Raw genomic sequence first — 18,911 nt, 5'->3', positions numbered from 1 at the left:
TTAGGAAATTTCAGAAAATAAAAGGGACATTTTCAACTTTAAAAAAATTAGTTTTCGGTGTGAAAATTATGTACATACTATAGCTACTGGAGAACCTAAGATTACTGTAACTGAAGTAAGTTAGCAAAAGAACACAGTATTTTCAGTTTGACGACTTTGTGTAGTTGATGTTTCTTTGTGTATGGCCAGTTTCTCCCTTGGTGAGAAGGCCCTTATAAAAACATCAACAATGAAGCAAAAATATTTATTTTCAAGAAGAGGATTTCTTTTAAAGTGCAGAATGTATTACTTAAAGGGTGTTCTATCAGAAACTAATTTTTTTTTTTAAATGCCCATGCTGCTTTTTGTAGAGTCCTAGTCTGAAATAGCATGCACATGTAAAGATATGTAGGTGATAATATGCACTGAATGCTTCAGGATTCCCTTGGCGATCACAGTGAATGAAACAGGACTTCTATGGAGCCCTGTCTCCTTCATACACGTCTTAGCATAGAAGCATATATGCATATATGACATAATTTTCTAAGTGAAGTAAGGCTATTTAAAAAGTGCTAAAAATTACACAAGTAGTATTATGAACGCACAATGTGCAGTTTTCAAACCTCTGTAACCTGTTCCAATGAAAAGTTTCATCGGAGCACTCCAGGATACTTCACAGAGGACTATTTCTCTGCCAAATTTCAACTTTCTACCCCTCCCCGCAACCCCATTTTAGAACAAGTGCTGCTTGACAAACAACAACAAAAAGTGGCAAAAGTAAACATTTCCCCCTCATTCTTCTCCCATTTGTAAGAAGCTGAACAGTTTTTACTCAAAGTCTTCTAAAATCTTCACTCTTGTCCAGAGAACAGGTCTGGAAAATTTTAGTCTAAAGTTTCAGAAAGTTATTGATGACTGAAAACATGGGGTTATAATGGAAAGGTTTGGCAACCTAGAGCTCCTTCTAAAGTTAGGCTCTTATTTTTTAATTTTGATCTCCTCTTATTTTCCCCACACAGTCACACACTAAGATTTTAGATTAAAATTATGTTGCCAAATAGGTACTGTAAATTCAGCTTTTTAACTGCTTTTTAGGTTCTGATTCAGCAAAGCACTTAAATAGGCCTGTAACTTTAAACGTGAATGCTTAAAACTACTCACATGCTTAATCCCTTGCTGAATCAAGGTCTGCAATTTCTTTATTGTGTTAATTAACACAATTCCCAATATGGGTAAGGAGGCCTGATTTATTTTCATAACAATAATGACTGTCAAAATACAAACTATGTAAAAATAAACTTTGAGTGAGGACTGGGTTATGGAAAAAAAAAAAAAAAAAAGTCTTACCCGGATGAGCTTGTCTCATGTGGTAAGTCACTGGATATGGATGGGATTCTCCACATAGCTCACAGATGGTATCTTTCTCAGGTCCTCCCACTGCAAGTTGGGCCATCTCACCAAAAAGATTTCCCCTTGGCCTAGCCTCAGCCTTTTCTTTTTTCTTTTTTTCCTTTTTGGTTTTCTTGTTATCTTTGTCGCTTTCTTTCTTCTTTAATACTGCACAGGAACCAGGGCTTGGGAAAATCATATTCTGGGATGCTGCTTTGATAGTTGCTAAAGAAATGTCTTCCCAGAAAGCTACCAAATGCTGCAGTGTTAAGGGAAGAGGAGATTTAGATTTCATAGTATAATGACTGGTTGTCTCAAAAGAGGTAATTTCAGTTTTTCCATCCTCGCATTTCTCATGCAGAGGTGGTTCTTTAAGCATAGACAGGACCTTGTTTTTGTTGATGCTGCCCATTTTAGATATGTCTGGACCATGAGGTGCAATGTTAAACATATTAAGAGCAGATGATATTTCCAGTGAGTGTCTATTTTTCAACTTGATTTCTTTTTCCTCTATAGGTTGATGATTAAGACTGTTTCTTATTGGTGCATGCTCTTTGGTAAGCTCCGGATTAAACTTCAAAAAAGATGAACAAGCCATAGCATCATGGACTATTCCTTCATGCCACAGGAAAGAAGCAAAGACAGCTCTGGCACATTCTGCAACAGATGGCGACATTGCTTGCTTGGCTGGCTCTACAGATTTGGATCCATCTCCTTTGAAAAGTAAGCCAGATTTTTCCTTTTTGGATCTTGTGTGCCTACTGGCACACTTCCGGCTCACTTTTGGAGAAGCTCTCATATCTTGCTCATCTTTCAGTGGTGCTTTTCCTATGCTAAAATGAATTTTATTAGAACTATCATCCACAATTTTGAATTCTGTGTTATCATCACATGTGCTATCTGTAATGCTATTAGTCTTTAAAGTACTTGAAGTGCAAACTTCAACAACTTCACTGTGAAGGTTTTCTTGTACAACGTGAGGGGAAGGAGCTCTATTTTCAGTTTCAGTCACAAGTTTTGCATCTTTTGATAGAGTTTTTGGTTTGGGTGAAGTGGACCGTCCCCTTAATGGCTCTGTTAGCGGTACTTTCTTTTTGCGAAGTGTGTCTGGATCGAGTGTGTAAGAATCTGATTTGGATCGTTCCCGAGGAGGATCAAGCTTTGTTTTCACAGGAACTGAGGCTTTTTGAGGTAGAGTCTTATCATGCGGAGACGATGATCGTGGAGAACTAGCAACAGAAGTGCTGGATCTTCCTGCTGTGAGTGGCTGTGGCTTTGGCTTTGGTGAGGAAGACCGTGTTCCGGGGCCTGGAGATTCAGGTCTTAGACCAGAAGTTGTCCTCCCATCAGATTTTAGTGTCTGCAAAGTGTTATGGTTTGGAGATAATGATCTGCTATGAGAATCTGACCTCAACTTTGCAGCATCTGATTTCAACATAAGAGACTCACTGGCAGATAAGCCTTCTGTGCTCCTTGGTTTTTTCTGGTCAGCAACAGTTCTCATCACACGTCCATCAGGTTTGGGTGACTTGCTCTCAGCCCTGTGTTTTGATATGTCTGATTTTCCGGCTGGAGAAACTGGTCTAGCAGCTGCTGTGAAATTCATTCTGTCACCTGTATGGTACATTTTATAGTGAAATTATTAGTACATTTTATGACTCATACCCATTACTATACAAATTAAAAGACACAGAATTGAACACAAAGATAGAATTCAACCAGGTGCTTCTGTTAACATCCCAAAGTGCCAACAGAGCTGGAAAAAAGGATTTTTTTGAAATAATTATAATGCAACCACCAATTACTTAAAACTACTTTGCAAAGGATGCACAAATATATACATGAGTATGCATTTAAAACATGTACAAGAAAATATTTAATAGAAAATGCACTACTTGTGAAATTACCTAGAGATTAAAAGCACTACTCTACCATACGGAGAATCTGAGTTCACACCCTCCACTGACCACCAATAAGAGAAAGTAATTTGTTTACTTGGAAGCTAGAATATAAAGCATTATTAGCTAAGTTTACCATAGCTAAGATGAGCAAACTCACAACAGAATTATTATTTATTAGCTTTACATATACTTGCTGGATGGTCTCTTGGCTACTTGTTTACTTTTCTTCCATGCTTAAAAGACAAAAAGTACATATAGAAAGTAATTGAAACTACACAAATAAATTAAGATAAGAGGCATGTTCCTGACATGTTGCAAAATAGTCAGGCTCAAGTTGGAGTTGCCATATTATTAAGGTCAGTTGAGAATAAATATATGTAACAACTCTTGTCTACTAATTCATCTTTTTTGTTTTGGTGCAGACTCAGTAATTGGTTGTATTTACACCAATTCATTGCCAATCCATTATCTGATAGAACTATCTAATTGCTTTTTATAAATATATGTAAAATACACGTGTACAAGGCTGAATAGTGTAGCTCACAAGAAGAAAGTAATTTGTGTCCATATTGTTTTCTATGAATGGATGCAGTTAGTCCATTCTGCAGGATGGCATTTGTAAACAGTGCTGGCAATCTACTGAGTAATCATGAATAAATAAATCTAGAATACCGCCTTGTTCCTTGGCCTTATACAGCAATTTCCTTGCTCATGCGATTAATTCCACTGATTTCAATGATTGTAACACTTGTGATATACAGCATAATACAATCAGTCCCAAAAATAATGGCTCAGCATTTTGAACTCAACCAGCACAAAAACTAATTAATTAATACTGTATTAAATGTTATTTTTTCATTAGTTTATTTATAGACAAAGTAACATGAAAATGACTCTCTACCTGTCTCCCAAATTTCACTAGTTTGTTGTCTAAATATTCATACATGTATGACAGTACTCTGGTTTATAGTATCTTAACTGGTTGTAAACCAACACTCCATCTTCAACACACAAGTCATGAAACCATTACAGTTAAATAAGCAACAATGAGTTGTTATATTATATGAACACTCACACATATCAAACTTTAACATTAATTTTGAAAAAGCGTTTTATCAAGTGAATGGAATGAAAATGAACAGAAGAAGAAAAACTATTTTTCCAATGTAAAATTTGAATAACCTGTATGTGTTTGCATGCATACCCACCCTTTAGTTTGTGAGAGAGAGATGAAATAGCAGAGGCAGGCCCAGCTACATCACTACTTTTGTAAATGCGCTCACGAGAAGCAAGGCAGCGGGATGGAGTTTCTATAGTGGAAAACAGTGGCACAGAAGCAGCAAAGATAAAAACAAGCAAAACAAGCATTTCAAATGATGTGTATCTACTCTGCTAAATATATTGTATTTCACTGCTAAAATACATTCTCCTAAACATGTTTTATATATGAGAATGTTATTTAATTTTGGAACATATTTTTTTAAAAGGTTTACATTAATTTTTTAAAGAGTAAAACTGAAATGTTTCATGATTTAAATACGTAGTATGAAAAACTGATAACCAAGTATTTGTGGGACAGACAGCAGGGTTTATAGTTTATTATAACAACAACAAAGATTGATATAATAATGACTATCTTAATTGTGTTGCAATTTAAGATCTTTTTTATAATCTATAAATTTACATGCATGCATGATTTAGAATTGTAATATGGCATTTCTGCGTGGCAATAATCAAACTGTTCTTAAATGAAACTAAAAAGAATATGTGGGAAATTCACCTTTGAAAATTCCAATTACAAAAATAAAATAAAGTTACATTTTTAAAGGCAGTTTTAGTGCTTTTATTGGAATTATTTTTCCTTTTATCTATGCAAAAAAATATTATAACTCAACTCAATGATGGTGTTTATTTTGTATAACCTAACATGCATAATATGAACTTAACTGATAAGTATTACAGAATGACATGACTAGGATTATAGAAGATTCTAATAAACAATAAATTATGGATTTAAAATTGTATCTATAGTCTTTATTTATAAAATTGTATCCATATATAGTCTTTATTTATAAAAACAGAAGAGGAGCTTGGCATACCAACTCTCACACTTCTATAAGAAAAGTCTTTATTAATAATGCTGTCAAAATTGTGAAGGGTAAGAATTATGCCTTTAAAAACACTGGGCGAGATGCATTCATGGTATAACTCCATGCTTAACTTCACTGAAGTTACATCAAGGATGAATTTGCGCCACTGAATCAAAGTAGCCTGAACTATCTAAAATAAATCCACAAAACCAAAGAAATATTTCCATACATACTAAGTATGCCATAATTTAAAAAAAGTATTATAACAAAGCTCTAGACTTGTGAAATGTAAGTGACATGGAAACGTTAGCATGGAATTTTAGCCTTAACTCTACTACTGTCTTGCAGTAAAATTCAATTTTTAACCTTAACTCTTGGCTTGTTCCTTCAGTAAAATTAAATCAAAGTTATTGAAATAATAGTCTTTAGAGATTTAATTTGCATATGCAGCAGAAAATAGCATGTTTTAGAAAAGCTTTTTTGCAGAAGCTCAAGAGACAAATGTATTTGAGGAACTGTGGTTCCTACCCATGTATTTCATAAAAGATTTGTTGCCTGTGTCTCTGGTGTTCTAGTTACTAAGGCATACAAAAAGGTTAAGTATAAGTATCTCCTAACCTAAGTATTAAGGGTAGTTGCTGTAATGGGTAAGAATGATTGAGTTCACATATACTTTGAACACTTGAAATAACAATCCCCTTCTTCAAGATAGAATAATAGAACAGAAATGATTACATTCACCTTCACAATCAAACATTAGCATAAACTCGAGATCAGTGAATGGAAGCCCATCATAAAGCTTATTATTTCTTATTTGAAAACTATTTTTCCAGGCTATAACAGAGATGCCAGATCTTGGGTACTCTGACAGTTTATTTTACAAAGATAAAATAAACACTAATTTAAAAAAAACCACACTAGGAAAAAAGCATACGTGTATGCTTAGAAACAAACTTTTTACAGTAATGGATATCAAAATAAAGAAGGATTAACAAAGATTAGAGGAATAGTATGGTCAATAATAATTAAAACATTTTAATTTGATATGTAAGCATTATGCTTTTCTTACTAGAACATGTTCCTAATATCTGTGTCTGTACTGGTAACTTTTCATCCTACATATTTACAAATACTGTATTTACTTTTCATTAAGATTTAGATCGTCAGTCTGTGATTATGCTGTGCTGCCCCTGGATCAGTGCAGGAAGGAAATTATAGCTCAAAGAGTCAATCTTCATCCCAGTCTCCCTGTTGCCTTTGGGAAGGGAATAAAGTGCAACTGATCTATACTTGTCATAGCATATGCTCCAAGACACACTGGCACAACTACACATCCAGGTACACCTCTACCTTGATATAACGTGACCTGATATAACACAAATTTGGATGTAATGTGGTAAAGCAGTGCTCCGGGGAGGTGGGGCTGCACACTCCGGTGTATCAAAGCAAGTTCAATATAACATGGTTTCACCTATAATGCAGTAAAATTTTTTGGCTCCCGAGGACAGTGTTATATCAAGGTAGAGGTGTATATTGGGGGGCGAAGTCAAGCATGATGGTGGGAGATAGTGGCTCTGAACAAGCAACCTACGTATGGTTCTCCTGCACGTGGGCTGTCTTATGCCCCTCTTACTCCCTCACACTAGCATGGAGAACAGGCCACAATATGACTGCATATTCTGAAATATTATAATATATTTCTATTTCTATAGATCCCAAAAAGAACAGAATGCAGTGGTGGTAGAACACAGAGCCTCTTTCTTCACTAATTTATGATTAAGAAGAATATACTGAATTTTACAAATACCTGAATATTAAAATATTAAAAAAGAAGAGAATTAGTCTCTGACAGTCGTCGTAATGGGATTAATCTCAAGACAGGAAAATTGAGGCACAGTACCAGTGGGAAATATATTTTATTACCCAGGGGTAATAGTGGGAGCTATATCACTCAAGCTGTTTAAATCTGGACAAAGAACTTGAATATATTCAAGAAGGCTGCACAAAATGACCTAACAGTTCTTAGCCAACTGTAACATTTGAACAAATTATTGTTCAAACTGTTAAGATATATCCAAAATCAAGCTTAATGCAATTTATGCCCTTCTTCCAAACTTTGTACCATGGTTCATGTTTTGGAATTTACAAAATTTGCCACAGAGAAAATAAGCTTCACATCCAGATATTCTAGAATAATAAAGCTGTAAAAGCCAAATGCCACATTTACTGTTCCCAACAAAAATATATGATGTGTCAAAAATATTTGATGGCTATTACATGCCACAGTTCCAGATCTTGGAAAACAGTCTGTGACTTTCCCTCACTGGGGCATACTCAACGCTCTTAAAATATTTTAAGTTTTCTAGGAAAGGGACCATTTCTTATTTGTACTGTGAGCTACCTAGCACAAACGGTGTATGTGAAAAATATTAATAATGCAACTGCCTCTGATGCAGAAAAGAGTCAAAGTTCCAGAGTTGTAGTCACCCCGTATCTATTTCCAGTATACCCACTTCTAATTCCTCTTCAAATTTCCTTTATGAAGTAGTATTTTTGATTTAAAAAAATACTCCAGCATAGATGTTAATTGCTTTCTGTGATAAGAGAACATGCTTGGATATTCCAGTTTACAAATATCCTTTTCTTTTCTTTAAAAATACCTAAATCTAGCTGGGTCCATTACATTAGAGAGCTCATTTCTTCCAACCAAAGACTTGATGGTATCGTCTGACTGGTTGCTTCCTCAAATCCCCATCATCCATCTCTTCATTTCGGTGTCATTCTGCCGGTCCTCTCCATATGTCACATTCTCTTAATATCTTCTCTGCACTCTTCCTTCCATATCCCATCTCTATTCATTAATCCCCTTATGCCTTCCTTCTTTCACCACCTATTTAGTTTGGGATTTTCAGAGGAGCCTAAGTGTTATTATTAAATACTTATTATGATGCTAGCATGCAAAGGTCTCAATTAGGATTAGAACTGGGATTAGTGTGCTGTACAGTCAAAGAAGAGATGATCCCTGTGCGGAAAGGCTTACAGTCTATAGATACAAACAGGCAAAAGATGAGGATACAATATACAAGCAAATGAAACTGCTGAAGAATTAACACAGCTTTGTTAGTTACATGTACTGTATTTTTTTTTTTTTTTGAACAGGGTGTAAGGTAAGACGGAATGGAAAAAAAAAGGAAAAGAAGAGTAGTCACAGTTTGTCATGATCACCAGGCTGGGTTTTGTAGGCATTATGAAAGAGGTGAGTCTTAAGGAGGGATTTGAAGGAGGATAGGGTAGTGTTTGTTTGGATTGTATCAGGGAGTTTTCCCTATGCTTAGGGGCAGCATGGGGGGAAAGCATGGAGTGTTTATGGGAGAAGTTGACTGATGGGCAGTAAAGGTTGGAAATACTGGTGAAGCAAAGGTGGGGATCAATGTTATGATACGTTACTAGATCAGGTAGCAAAGGCTTAGACTAAGTAATGAAAAGAAAGACAAGAAGTTTGCCTTTGATGTAGAGCTGAAGAGGAAGCCAATGGAGGCACTCAGAAAGAGCATCCACATAAATCAGAACAATGAGCCAAGATGATTTTAGCAGTAACAATCTGAAAAGTCTAGAAGTGACTAAGGCTGCAGTAGTAAAGGCCAAAAATGAACAGGCTCTTGCAGTAAAGATGTGAATGATGAATACTTGGATAAGAATTTTGGCTATGTAACCAAAGAGGAATGGCTGGATTGTAGCTACTCCAGCTGGTAGGTGCAGAAGCATCCAAAGCAGGGACTGCTGCACTGGCAGGAGAGAATGGCCACCCCTTCCCCTCCAGCAACTCTTTGGACCCAAAACCGTGCAGGGGCGATCACTCCCCACTCTGGAGACACTAGGACTTGGGTTGTGCCTCCTTCCCCTTTTGTGGGCTTGGGAGATAACTATAAGGAGGAGCCATCCGGTAGCAACAGGGGCAGCCAAACCAGGAACCTTTGGTTCTTTAAACATTCAGACAACTGTCCACAGTTTTGACTGGACTTTCTCTGCCCTGCGCTGATTGGCTGTTTGCTCCAACCCACGCAGCTTCCATGTCCCCTAACAGTCCTGTCACCTCAGCTGCACCCCACACCTGCCCCTCTTCTTCATCAAGGCTGAAAAATGTTCTGCTACAAAAAAGTCTACTGAGAACTGCACTCTTTCAAATTGGCTATCATCTCCCATGTTCTTAGGCCACAGGCAGCTATTATAAACGGCTGCTGACTTCACTCACAATGGAAACAATGGGAGGTAGTGGCCATTTTGAAAAAAAAAGGCACATTAACTGAAAGCTGCTATGGCCTCAGTTCCCTTGGGAACAACAGAAGATGGCGACCATTTGGAAAAAGAGCAATTCTCCATGAATCTCTTTGAAGGAGGGCATTTTAATGTACCAGGCTCTATTGAGAGGAACTTTTGGCTATGAAAATTAATAGCAAAAATGGCCATTAATCCTAAATGATTATTTTCAAAAGCTACCCATCTGACCCTACCGAAAGGTGTGTATGTGAGGAAGGTGGAGTGCAAAAGGGAGGAAAAAATTTGAGGACTGATAGGAAATTCAAATATACACTCCAACTTCTTCGTGTTCCTCTGGCAATGCAAAGCAACTAAAAAAAAAAAAAAGCTAAATTGGACAGTATGCTCTGGTTTCTTTGTGCTACTCCGAAGTAATACCATGCAATAATCATATGATTAAGGCACTTCATCATCTGTGGTCCCAAATTAGGCTGGAATGATTTCTGAAGGCATTACGTTTCCCCATGTTCATTGTGTCCCTATAGGGCAGAGTTACGGTTGCTTGGGTACCATGAACTGTCTGCCGCAATTAGTCCTTCATGTCCCTCTCCACAATTTAAAGGAATGCTGATTAAATTTATGGCGGTAAAGCATGTGGATTCCAACACACTGTAATTCGATACTCTTATTTGTTTATGGTAGTGCTCACAATGTTCTAGATTTAAGGAAGGGGTGGGAAAACTTTTTGGGCTGAGGGCCTCATCTGGGGGGAAACTGTATTCAGGGCCGGAGCAGGGGGTTGGGGGGCAAGAGGGAGTGCAGGGTGTGGGATGGGGCGCTGTGTGCAGGAAGGGGCTCAAGGCAAGGGATTGGGGCAGAGAAGGGTTGCAGGGTGTATGACAGGGCTCAGGGAAGGAGGCTGGGGTGCAGGAGGGGTGTGGGGTGCAGAAGGGAGCTGAGGGCAGGGGTGTGGACTGAGGGAGGGAGCTCAGGGTAGGGGGTTGGGGTGCAGGAGGGATGCGGGGGGTGGCAGGGGGCTCAGGGCAGGGGTGCAGGGTGCAGCAAGGAACTGGGGTGCAGGAGGGGTGCGAGGTGCAGGCAGGGGGCTTAGAGCAGGGAGTTGGGCGGTGGGGTGCAGGAGGGGTTCAGGCTCTGGCCTGGTGCCACCTACCTAAAGCGGCTCCGGGGTGGCAGCTGCGCGCATCAGGGCGAGGGCAGGCTCCCTGCATGCCTGCCCTGGCCCTGGCCCCGGCCCCAGCCCCTTGCTGCTCCGTGGCCTCTTGGGGGGAGGGGCGGGGAGCTCTGCCTGCGCAGCCCTTGCCACGCCTCCAGATACCTCCCTCAAAGCTCCCATTGGCCAGGGTTCCCCATTCCTGGCCAATGGGAGCTGCGGGGGGTGGTGCCTGGAGGCAAGGGCAACACAGAAGGAGCCCTCTGCCCCCCCACCTGAGGGCTGCTTCTGAGAGCAGCGCGGGGCCCATGGCGCCATGGGGGGCAATCCTGTGGGCCGGATCAAAATCCCTTAGGGGCCAAAGATCCGGCCCGCGGTCTGTAGTTTGCCCACCCCTGATTTAAGGTGTACCTGATTTAAGGTGAGCTTAAAAGTGCCTCGGGAGCGAGTACACTGATGCAGGTTGTGTGCTGGAGTGAACACTGGATTGCCGTTTGCGTGGTTAGGAGACAAGTGTTGTGTGAGGTGTGGCAGGGAAAATGTTTGCCATAATTCCAAGTTCAGCTATTTCTAAACTTCATCAGGGACCATATAGAGTTTATATTATCCATTAGAGTGTTTCTCGAGTTCAAGCTACATAAAAGACCCCCTATACAAACTAAAGGATTATCAAGAGAGTGTCCCTTAACTCATTGTGTGTGCAGGTCCGACAGAAAAGACTGTTCTCGTGCAAGGGGGGAGAAAGAATGTTGGAGTGTATGGAAGGAAATCAGTTTGGTAACACTGACCATTCCCTAGTACTGCCAGAACACTGAGCTCTTAGCAAATATGAACAACATGAAAACTAAACACATACAAAACTAAAAACTGAGGAAGAAGAGCAAGTATAAGTAGATGTGCGGAAGCCCCAAAGCACTTATACATAATATCAAATTAAATTAAAAACCAATCCAGGATTAATGCAATGTTTAGGACCATGAAAATCCAAAAGTTTAATATGGTAGCAATCTCACCTGTCACACCACAAGTTTCTATAGCATACGTTAACAGATATATAAAGCTTTCATTTTAATAGGGAAAAGACTACAAAGTACTACATAACATGCAGTGTTACCAATGGGAACAAAACAACCTTGGCATTTGGAGTGGACTGATTTTTCTATGCTTAACTTCTTAACATCAACACTATCAACTACAGTTTGGGGCAGAATTTATGCATGATCATTTATCAAGAGGAAAAACCACACTACCACAAAAACATGTCTTTTCAACCGGTACCTATACTAGAGTACAGTTCTGCGTTAATTCTAACGGTTCTTTCTCCTCACCTACCCAAACACTGGATCTCATAAATTGCATAGGCTGTCATATACCTACCTGTAACTCAGCATGCAAGTACTCTGAATCTAAGATAGTCTGCATGTTGAATTTACAAGCTTTGCCACTGCAGTAAAGCACCCTTAAAAAGACTGAACAAACACATTCTAATCCATATGGATAAAACTCAAGATTTTAAACTAAGTTTAAAACCACGGAAGCTTGCATTTAAATGTCACGGATATCTACAGAAACATAAGTCAGAAGATTCCAGCAGCTTCAGCTGTTTTAAATGATCAAGTCACTGATTCCTTTTGATGCCTAACTCTACCTGAATAGAATTATTGATTTAAATTTTGCGATGCATTGCTGCAGGAAGTGCTTACTGGCTAGAGCACAAGACTTAAAAGCAGAACTCCTGGATTCACTGTTCCTAGATCTGCAAATGGCATGGCTGTGAAAGTCTAGGAAGCATCTCTTAACCAATCTTATCTGTAAAATGAGTTTGATACTTAACTACATCACAGAAGAGCTGTGAGGCTTAATTATCTGTAAGGACTTTTGGATCCTTGGATGAAAACACAAACACCCCGTTATTACTCATGCTGAATACATGGATTTTGGAGGTTTCAAACAGAAAGAGGTGGAAGGAGAGAGATAGTTTCCATGAGAATAATGAAAGGCACAGAGCTGGTGAATACCCTGTTTCATAATGAAATTAGGTGATGAAATATTTATTGCATTGTATACTACAATATCTTGATATGAGTGAGAGACATTTTAGCCTTTACATATGTTGTTTAGAAAATACCCTATACTGGAGTTGTAGACTGGGACTTTTTAAAGACTAAGCAAGTTAGATTTTAACAGGATTTCTTTGTCTAAAACTGTCAGGATTCTAAAAATCTCAACCGTGTTATTTAATTCTGGGTGTTAAAACTGAAAACCCAGCTCTCTGAAAAACATGACAATTTGGTATTTTAATAGACAAAAATAAATTAATTAAATATTTGTTGATAGAAGTAATGCTTAATTTCAAAAGCTTTAAATTTCTTGTAAAATAAATGAGATATTTTCCTTCACTCTTGAATGAATGACAATATGAATGCAGCTTTAAAAGCCTCCAGATAGTATATTGAGACAGACCTTTAGGTGAACTGAGTGCAAACAAATCAACACACACTTCCAAAAACTGAGAAAGTTCTCATGTGAGAGAAAATTATTTGCATACAATTCTTAATTTCTGAAGGTAACTTTTATAATATATCAAGTCTTTTCTGTTTCACTCACCACTGCTGCATCTTGTCTTAAATTAGACTGTATGCTCCTCTTTGGGGGAGGGGCCGTGCTTTCCTATGTATCTGTACAGTATCTTGCAGAATAGGGATCCAAAGCCAACTGTGGACTCTGGACTCCACTGGATTAAATAATATAAAATCAGGGCAACTAAGCAAAATGGTTTGAAGGGTTGCACTAAACTGGGACTCCAGATCAGGCACTAAAACTTTAGGGATGTTTTATCTTCGCTGCTTCTTTGGGAAATTGTGGTATATGTGGGTGGTCTACCAGTGGCCACTCCACCTGACAGGAAAGGATTCATCGTAGAATCAAAGTGTAAACCCGTAAGGTGCTAAAGGAACTGAAAGATCAACTGTACAGATTACCATTTAGCCCACTCTACATACTTCCATCAATTGGTTATGTAGATCTTTTAAAAAGGATCCAGTTGGGCAGCAAGTAAGGAACTGATGACTGTTTTTGGAATTGCCACCTCTCTTCTTACTCTGTTCAACAATCACAGTGCTAGATCCAAGTTTCATTTGATTTCTCTGGTTAACTGTTCCTTGAGGAAGCGGGTCTAGTCATGTTAAAGGATAAGTCATTTTCAGCATGAGATGGAAGGACCAATGTGTCTGATGCAGACATAACCAGATAGGCCCGGCTCTCCCACCTTGATCTTCAGAATGACTCTTTGGAAGTGTTGTGGAAGATAAGATGTACAGCAGATCCTCTGACCTGTCCAATTATAGAGCATTTGATGTCCCTATTCTCCAGCCTTTTATCCTAGAACACTTCTGCCTTGTGGTTGTCTGCTATTCCAGGCACAATGAAGGGAGAATGTTATTCAGCAGATGATTGCAAAGATACTTCAACTGCATAAAGAAAGTGTCTTCTGATTTAACTAGTTGCCATTTAGCATGCTCTTTAAGTGCATTAATGGATATCACATGTTCCTCTGCCCATCAGAACAGAAGTACTGCCACCTCATTAAATCCTTGGATGTCTTTTAGGCATACTGCCTGCTGCTGCAAGCCACTGTGGTGATGACGACATCACAAGCATATGCTGATCCTCCAGCAAGGACTGCAGTTGTAGAAGGTCAACTAGATAACTTGAAATTCAAGTAACTTTAAAGAGCATTATTTTTCTTCACTGATGACAATCTTTTGGCCTACTGCAAAGCAACATCTACCTTCAACCCAAGGCTGGTATTGGCTGTTAGTTCTCTTTTTTGTATCTGACTGAATAATTCCTGGGAAATACACCAGTGTAGGAAGTCCTAAATTTTCTCAACCCCTAGCGATTCTCTGCCATTCTGGTGTTGTGTTTTGCACATTTGGAAAGGATGATATGTGAGGAGAGATCTCATTTACCAATACAGCAATTTAACACGACTAGCTACAATGCTAACGAGACTTTGTGATTACTTAAAGCTATAAATGTCTGTAGTTTCTTATATCTGCTGTCAGGTATGTGATGTCTTCTGACCTGTTTATGATCACTCCTCATATGGAAAAGATAGTGTAAGGGACAATTTGTTATTTTGGATGCTCATGAAAGACCTATTTTCCTGCAAGGCTCTCAGTGTTGTTTCCATGGTCTGTAACATACTACAGAAATCCACATCCTGAATGTGGATGCCACCTTAGAACAGATATAAAGGTATTCCTTTTCACTTAAAATTAGCAATAACTGTGACCAGCACTTTGGTGAATATTCACAAAATGGTCATGAGGCTGCACAGGAGAGCTTTAAATTGATATTAGGAGAGGTACAAAGAAAGATCTGGAATTATCTGTATGTATCTAAGAGGTTTTTTCAGGTTTGCCTTTAAGATCAGCAGACAATCTGGCCAGTAGAATGGTCAGAACTGCACCTGGAATCATATGCATCTTTTGTGTGCTTGAGGGTCTTAAGAACAAGTGGTCTCCCCATTACTCCAAATTTATCTCAACAAAAAAAAAAGAATATACTACAGATAATCTGAAACTGGTTATGGTGCAGATAGGATGTACACAATAATACCTGTTGCCTATCAAGTTCCTGAAATATTTTTGCTATTTATGACTGAACTATGCGATTTCCCAGGAATTTCTCCAGCTCAACTGAATTCCCTCTTGATGAGCACACAAAGGATCATTTGTCTATATAGAAAGATCTGCTATATTATGCTGAAATGAGAAGACTCTTCCAATAAGAAGGGATTCTCAGTCTCTCCCAAGTAGCCAGTGGGATGGCTTGGAGCTGAAGGAAGGGTAAGGAGGGTCGTGGTGAGACTTTCAACCCCTGAAACTCCTGTTTCCTAGTCTCTACTGATTTTGGAATATCTTCAGGAAAGAAACGAACTGTGATACATACTGAACTATCTTAACTCTCCTCTACTGCTAAAGGGGGAAGATGCGAGTGATTGCTTTTACTTTTCAAAATTGTGTCACACCACTTTGTGCAGGCCAGTGCCATCAGATGCTCTTCTTGTTGGTCTGCTTTACACATAGAGACAGATATTTCCTAGTGATGGTACTGGATGCAACATAGAAGGATTATCTTATTTAATCAATTACAGTTCCTGCTATGAAGGATAATACAATTGTAATTTTGTTCACAATCCTTGGACTCATTTAGCCTTAAGTGGGAGCAGCATTTTGTTTCCCTGTGTAATACTAAGGAGGTCTGAACAAATCAATACCTTTCACTGTAGTTTCGAAGTACTGATAGAAGCCTGCTCTGCAAGGGTGCCTCTGAGTTGTCAGATACTGACAAATCCTTTTCCTCAAGTGAGAAGCAATCTGAAATGTTTGGTTTAACTTAAAGTTTTTTCCTACCTGCACTCTTTATAGTATTTTGATATACAAGATTTCCTGTATATCATGGGGACTGAGAAGGGAGACATTCTCTCAGACATTCTTTTTGATTTTTTGAGGATAGTTTTAGTGTTCTTTTATGCAGTTGCTGGTCCAAAGAGCCACTGGCATATCCTCACTACGCTTTATAGGGATTTGTGGGGGCCAGTGTAGTAAAGGTGAAGAGAGCCCAATTTCCCATTATGATCAGTCAAAAAGTGCACTATAAATATTTAAGTAGATTAAAGAAAATACTGACTCCTATATCCACTAGAGAAGAGGATTCCTTGATAACATACTTTTTTATGAGGTATTTTACTTCATAAGTCTTCTGTCTTCTTGCAGTCTCCCATCTTGAAGCTGTTGTCCTGTGCTCTCAGAGAAAGGGACAATACTTTACTGATTGTGAATAAAGGTGGACAGAAGGGAAAAGAGGTAGAAGATAGTTTATTAGAAAAGTGGAGAGTTGAAGTAGTAAAGAAAATTTGAAGAGGGAAAATAGGACAATCCCCAATAGATATTAAGAAGTTGGCCTGACATGGAAATTGGATCCCTTTTCTGCCATCTAGTGGCAAGCACATACAGCAGAAAGATGGTGAGAAGCATCAAGTTCATAGAAATGCACAGCTCTAGCTGCTTCCTGTCTAATCAATAGAGGAGTCTTGACATAACAAGGTGAATCAGAAGACATAGCCCATTCAAAGAAGAAAAAAGAGTATGACAGCTGAAGTATCATCCCAGAACTATAGGGGATGATATAATTTGAAAAGGCAACAGTAGATACTCCACCCACCCATATTTAGAGATACCTGGAATATTAGATTACTTCATCTTTGACAGGAAAGACTCAATGAGTCATTTTTAAATGCAATTTGACAAATGAGTTAAAAAAGCAAAACACCACCCTAGAAGATTTTTTTTTTTTTTTTTTTTTTTTTTAAATAAAAGTTTAAATTTCCTTCTACTGATTGGAGGGCGGGGGAGGGGGAAGAGGGATGGTAGAAATGAAGAGTGACAAAAATGAAGAGAGATCATTGTGGTCTAGCTCCCCATGATGAAAGATGTGGGAAAAAAAAAAAAGCAACTTACTCAGGAAAGCAAAGCCCAACAAAAAATTCAACCTTTCTACGAAGTGTTTTTAGGTAACACTTTGTATAGACAGACATGCCCCAAGTCCTTCAATTCACTGTGCCACTGTGGCAGTCCAGTGACTTCAACAGGGCTCTGTGCTGATGCAGCAGTGCACCTGTTTGCAGAGACTTGCAGGATCCAGGCAACAGAAATTACCCATATTTTAAAACAATGTGATTTAATTTACCATGAACAAGGACAGATCAACTAAAGGAAGGTATGTATCAATAAAGACAGAAGGGAGGCTCTCTTCCATTAAAGAAAAATATTTTCAAAATGATAAAGAAAAATTTCATTCAGTTACAAAATTGCCAATTTTATAGTTAAATTCCTCCCTGATACTAGATGGCTCAGAGGATGTCTAAATGGCTTAGTATTTCACTTCCAGGTCATTCTTTTGACTCTGGCATAATCAAAAAGTTATTGTTCTTGAAGGCCTTTTGGTGAAGGGTTTGTGAAATGACCTGTAGATCTCAGTCTTGTTCTCACTGTATAAGTACACACATTACAGACCACTATCACAATTTACATTCTTGATTTATTCTCAGTGAGGACACCAACAAATGAAGAGGAAGAGACTGAACGGACTGACATGGTTTCTACAAGTAAGTAATAATAAGGCACCTCTGAAGGACAGTGTGTGTGTGAAGCTTGTATTACTGCTACCCGTACTACACTTGTTCTGTAGATAAAGAGAAATACCTCTCCAGGGTGATCAAATCTACCATCCATAATGACCTCTAAATTGACTAAAAGCTTAACAGTTTCTCCTCCATTCCATCAGCAGTTAATGTTTAACAACTTTTGGTGCCAATGGTCATGAGCATGCCAGTGGCTATCTATGCTAGACAGAAATGCTTTTCTTATTAAAGTTTCTAATTAATCAATTAAGTTGTCCCAATTCCAAGTTTCAAGTGTGTTAACGAAAAATTATGACAAAGTAAGGAATGTAGGAGGCAAACAAACATTTTAAAATAGAAAACTGAAATGTTTATCTACTGTAATCAAAATTTCTTCAGATGTTACAGGAATTACAATATTTTGCATTGTATGCAATATTTACCTTAATTATTATCCTACTACAATACACTATATTAGAAACACACTTTCACAAATATACTATCTACACTGCAGAATATATATACACAAATCAATACAGTAATTTTAATACTGAAATAAAAATAGCACAAGTGTGCTTCTCTGGGAGCATTAACTCGTGTTTCTCAATAAAAAAATCAATTCAAAAGAACAAAACCAGACAGATGCACTGACGGATGATTAGTAGCTGGTAAGCAACTAAGACTGTTATAGCAATGACAAAGCTTCAGAAATGGACTGATGAGGCAGGTAAGGCTGACAGACTTACTCTGAAGCTGAGGCTGCTGGAAGGAAAGGGGCTGTCCGAACACAAATGGACTGTGGACTAGGGAAGAGGGAGGTTTTGCAGCTTGATCAAAGATGGAAGAAGCTGGGAGATTAGGCCGTGACTGAATGGAATTCAGTATGGCACTCAGTTGGTCACCTGCAGTGAGCAAAACAGTCAAAACTACAACCT

The 18,911-nt window shown here is 38.5% G+C and overlaps 1 protein-coding gene across 4 annotated transcripts in view; it reads right to left on the bottom strand.

Moving 5' to 3' along the window:
* Positions 1-18,911, bottom strand: part of MYCBP2 (MYC binding protein 2) — a 457,693-nt gene that overhangs the window by 69,475 nt on the left and 369,307 nt on the right. For 2 of the 4 annotated variants that reach the window (XM_075061530.1, XM_075061531.1), the window contains exons 57-59: positions 18,723-18,878; positions 4,478-4,579; positions 1,327-2,982 (exon numbers count right to left, since the gene is read on the bottom strand). In XM_075061530.1, the coding sequence (XP_074917631.1) occupies positions 1,327-2,982; positions 4,478-4,579; positions 18,723-18,878 (1,914 nt within the window). The remainder of the gene's footprint in view (positions 1-1,326; positions 2,983-4,477; positions 4,580-18,722; positions 18,879-18,911) is intronic. The other 2 variants (XM_075061533.1, XM_075061532.1) reach the window with 2 other exon arrangements.

The sequence above is a fragment of the Chelonoidis abingdonii genome, chromosome 1 (assembly GCF_003597395.2).
Source record: "Chelonoidis abingdonii isolate Lonesome George chromosome 1, CheloAbing_2.0, whole genome shotgun sequence".
NCBI lineage: Eukaryota > Metazoa > Chordata > Testudines > Testudinidae > Chelonoidis > Chelonoidis abingdonii.
This window is presented reverse-complemented; position numbering and strand designations above follow the sequence as displayed.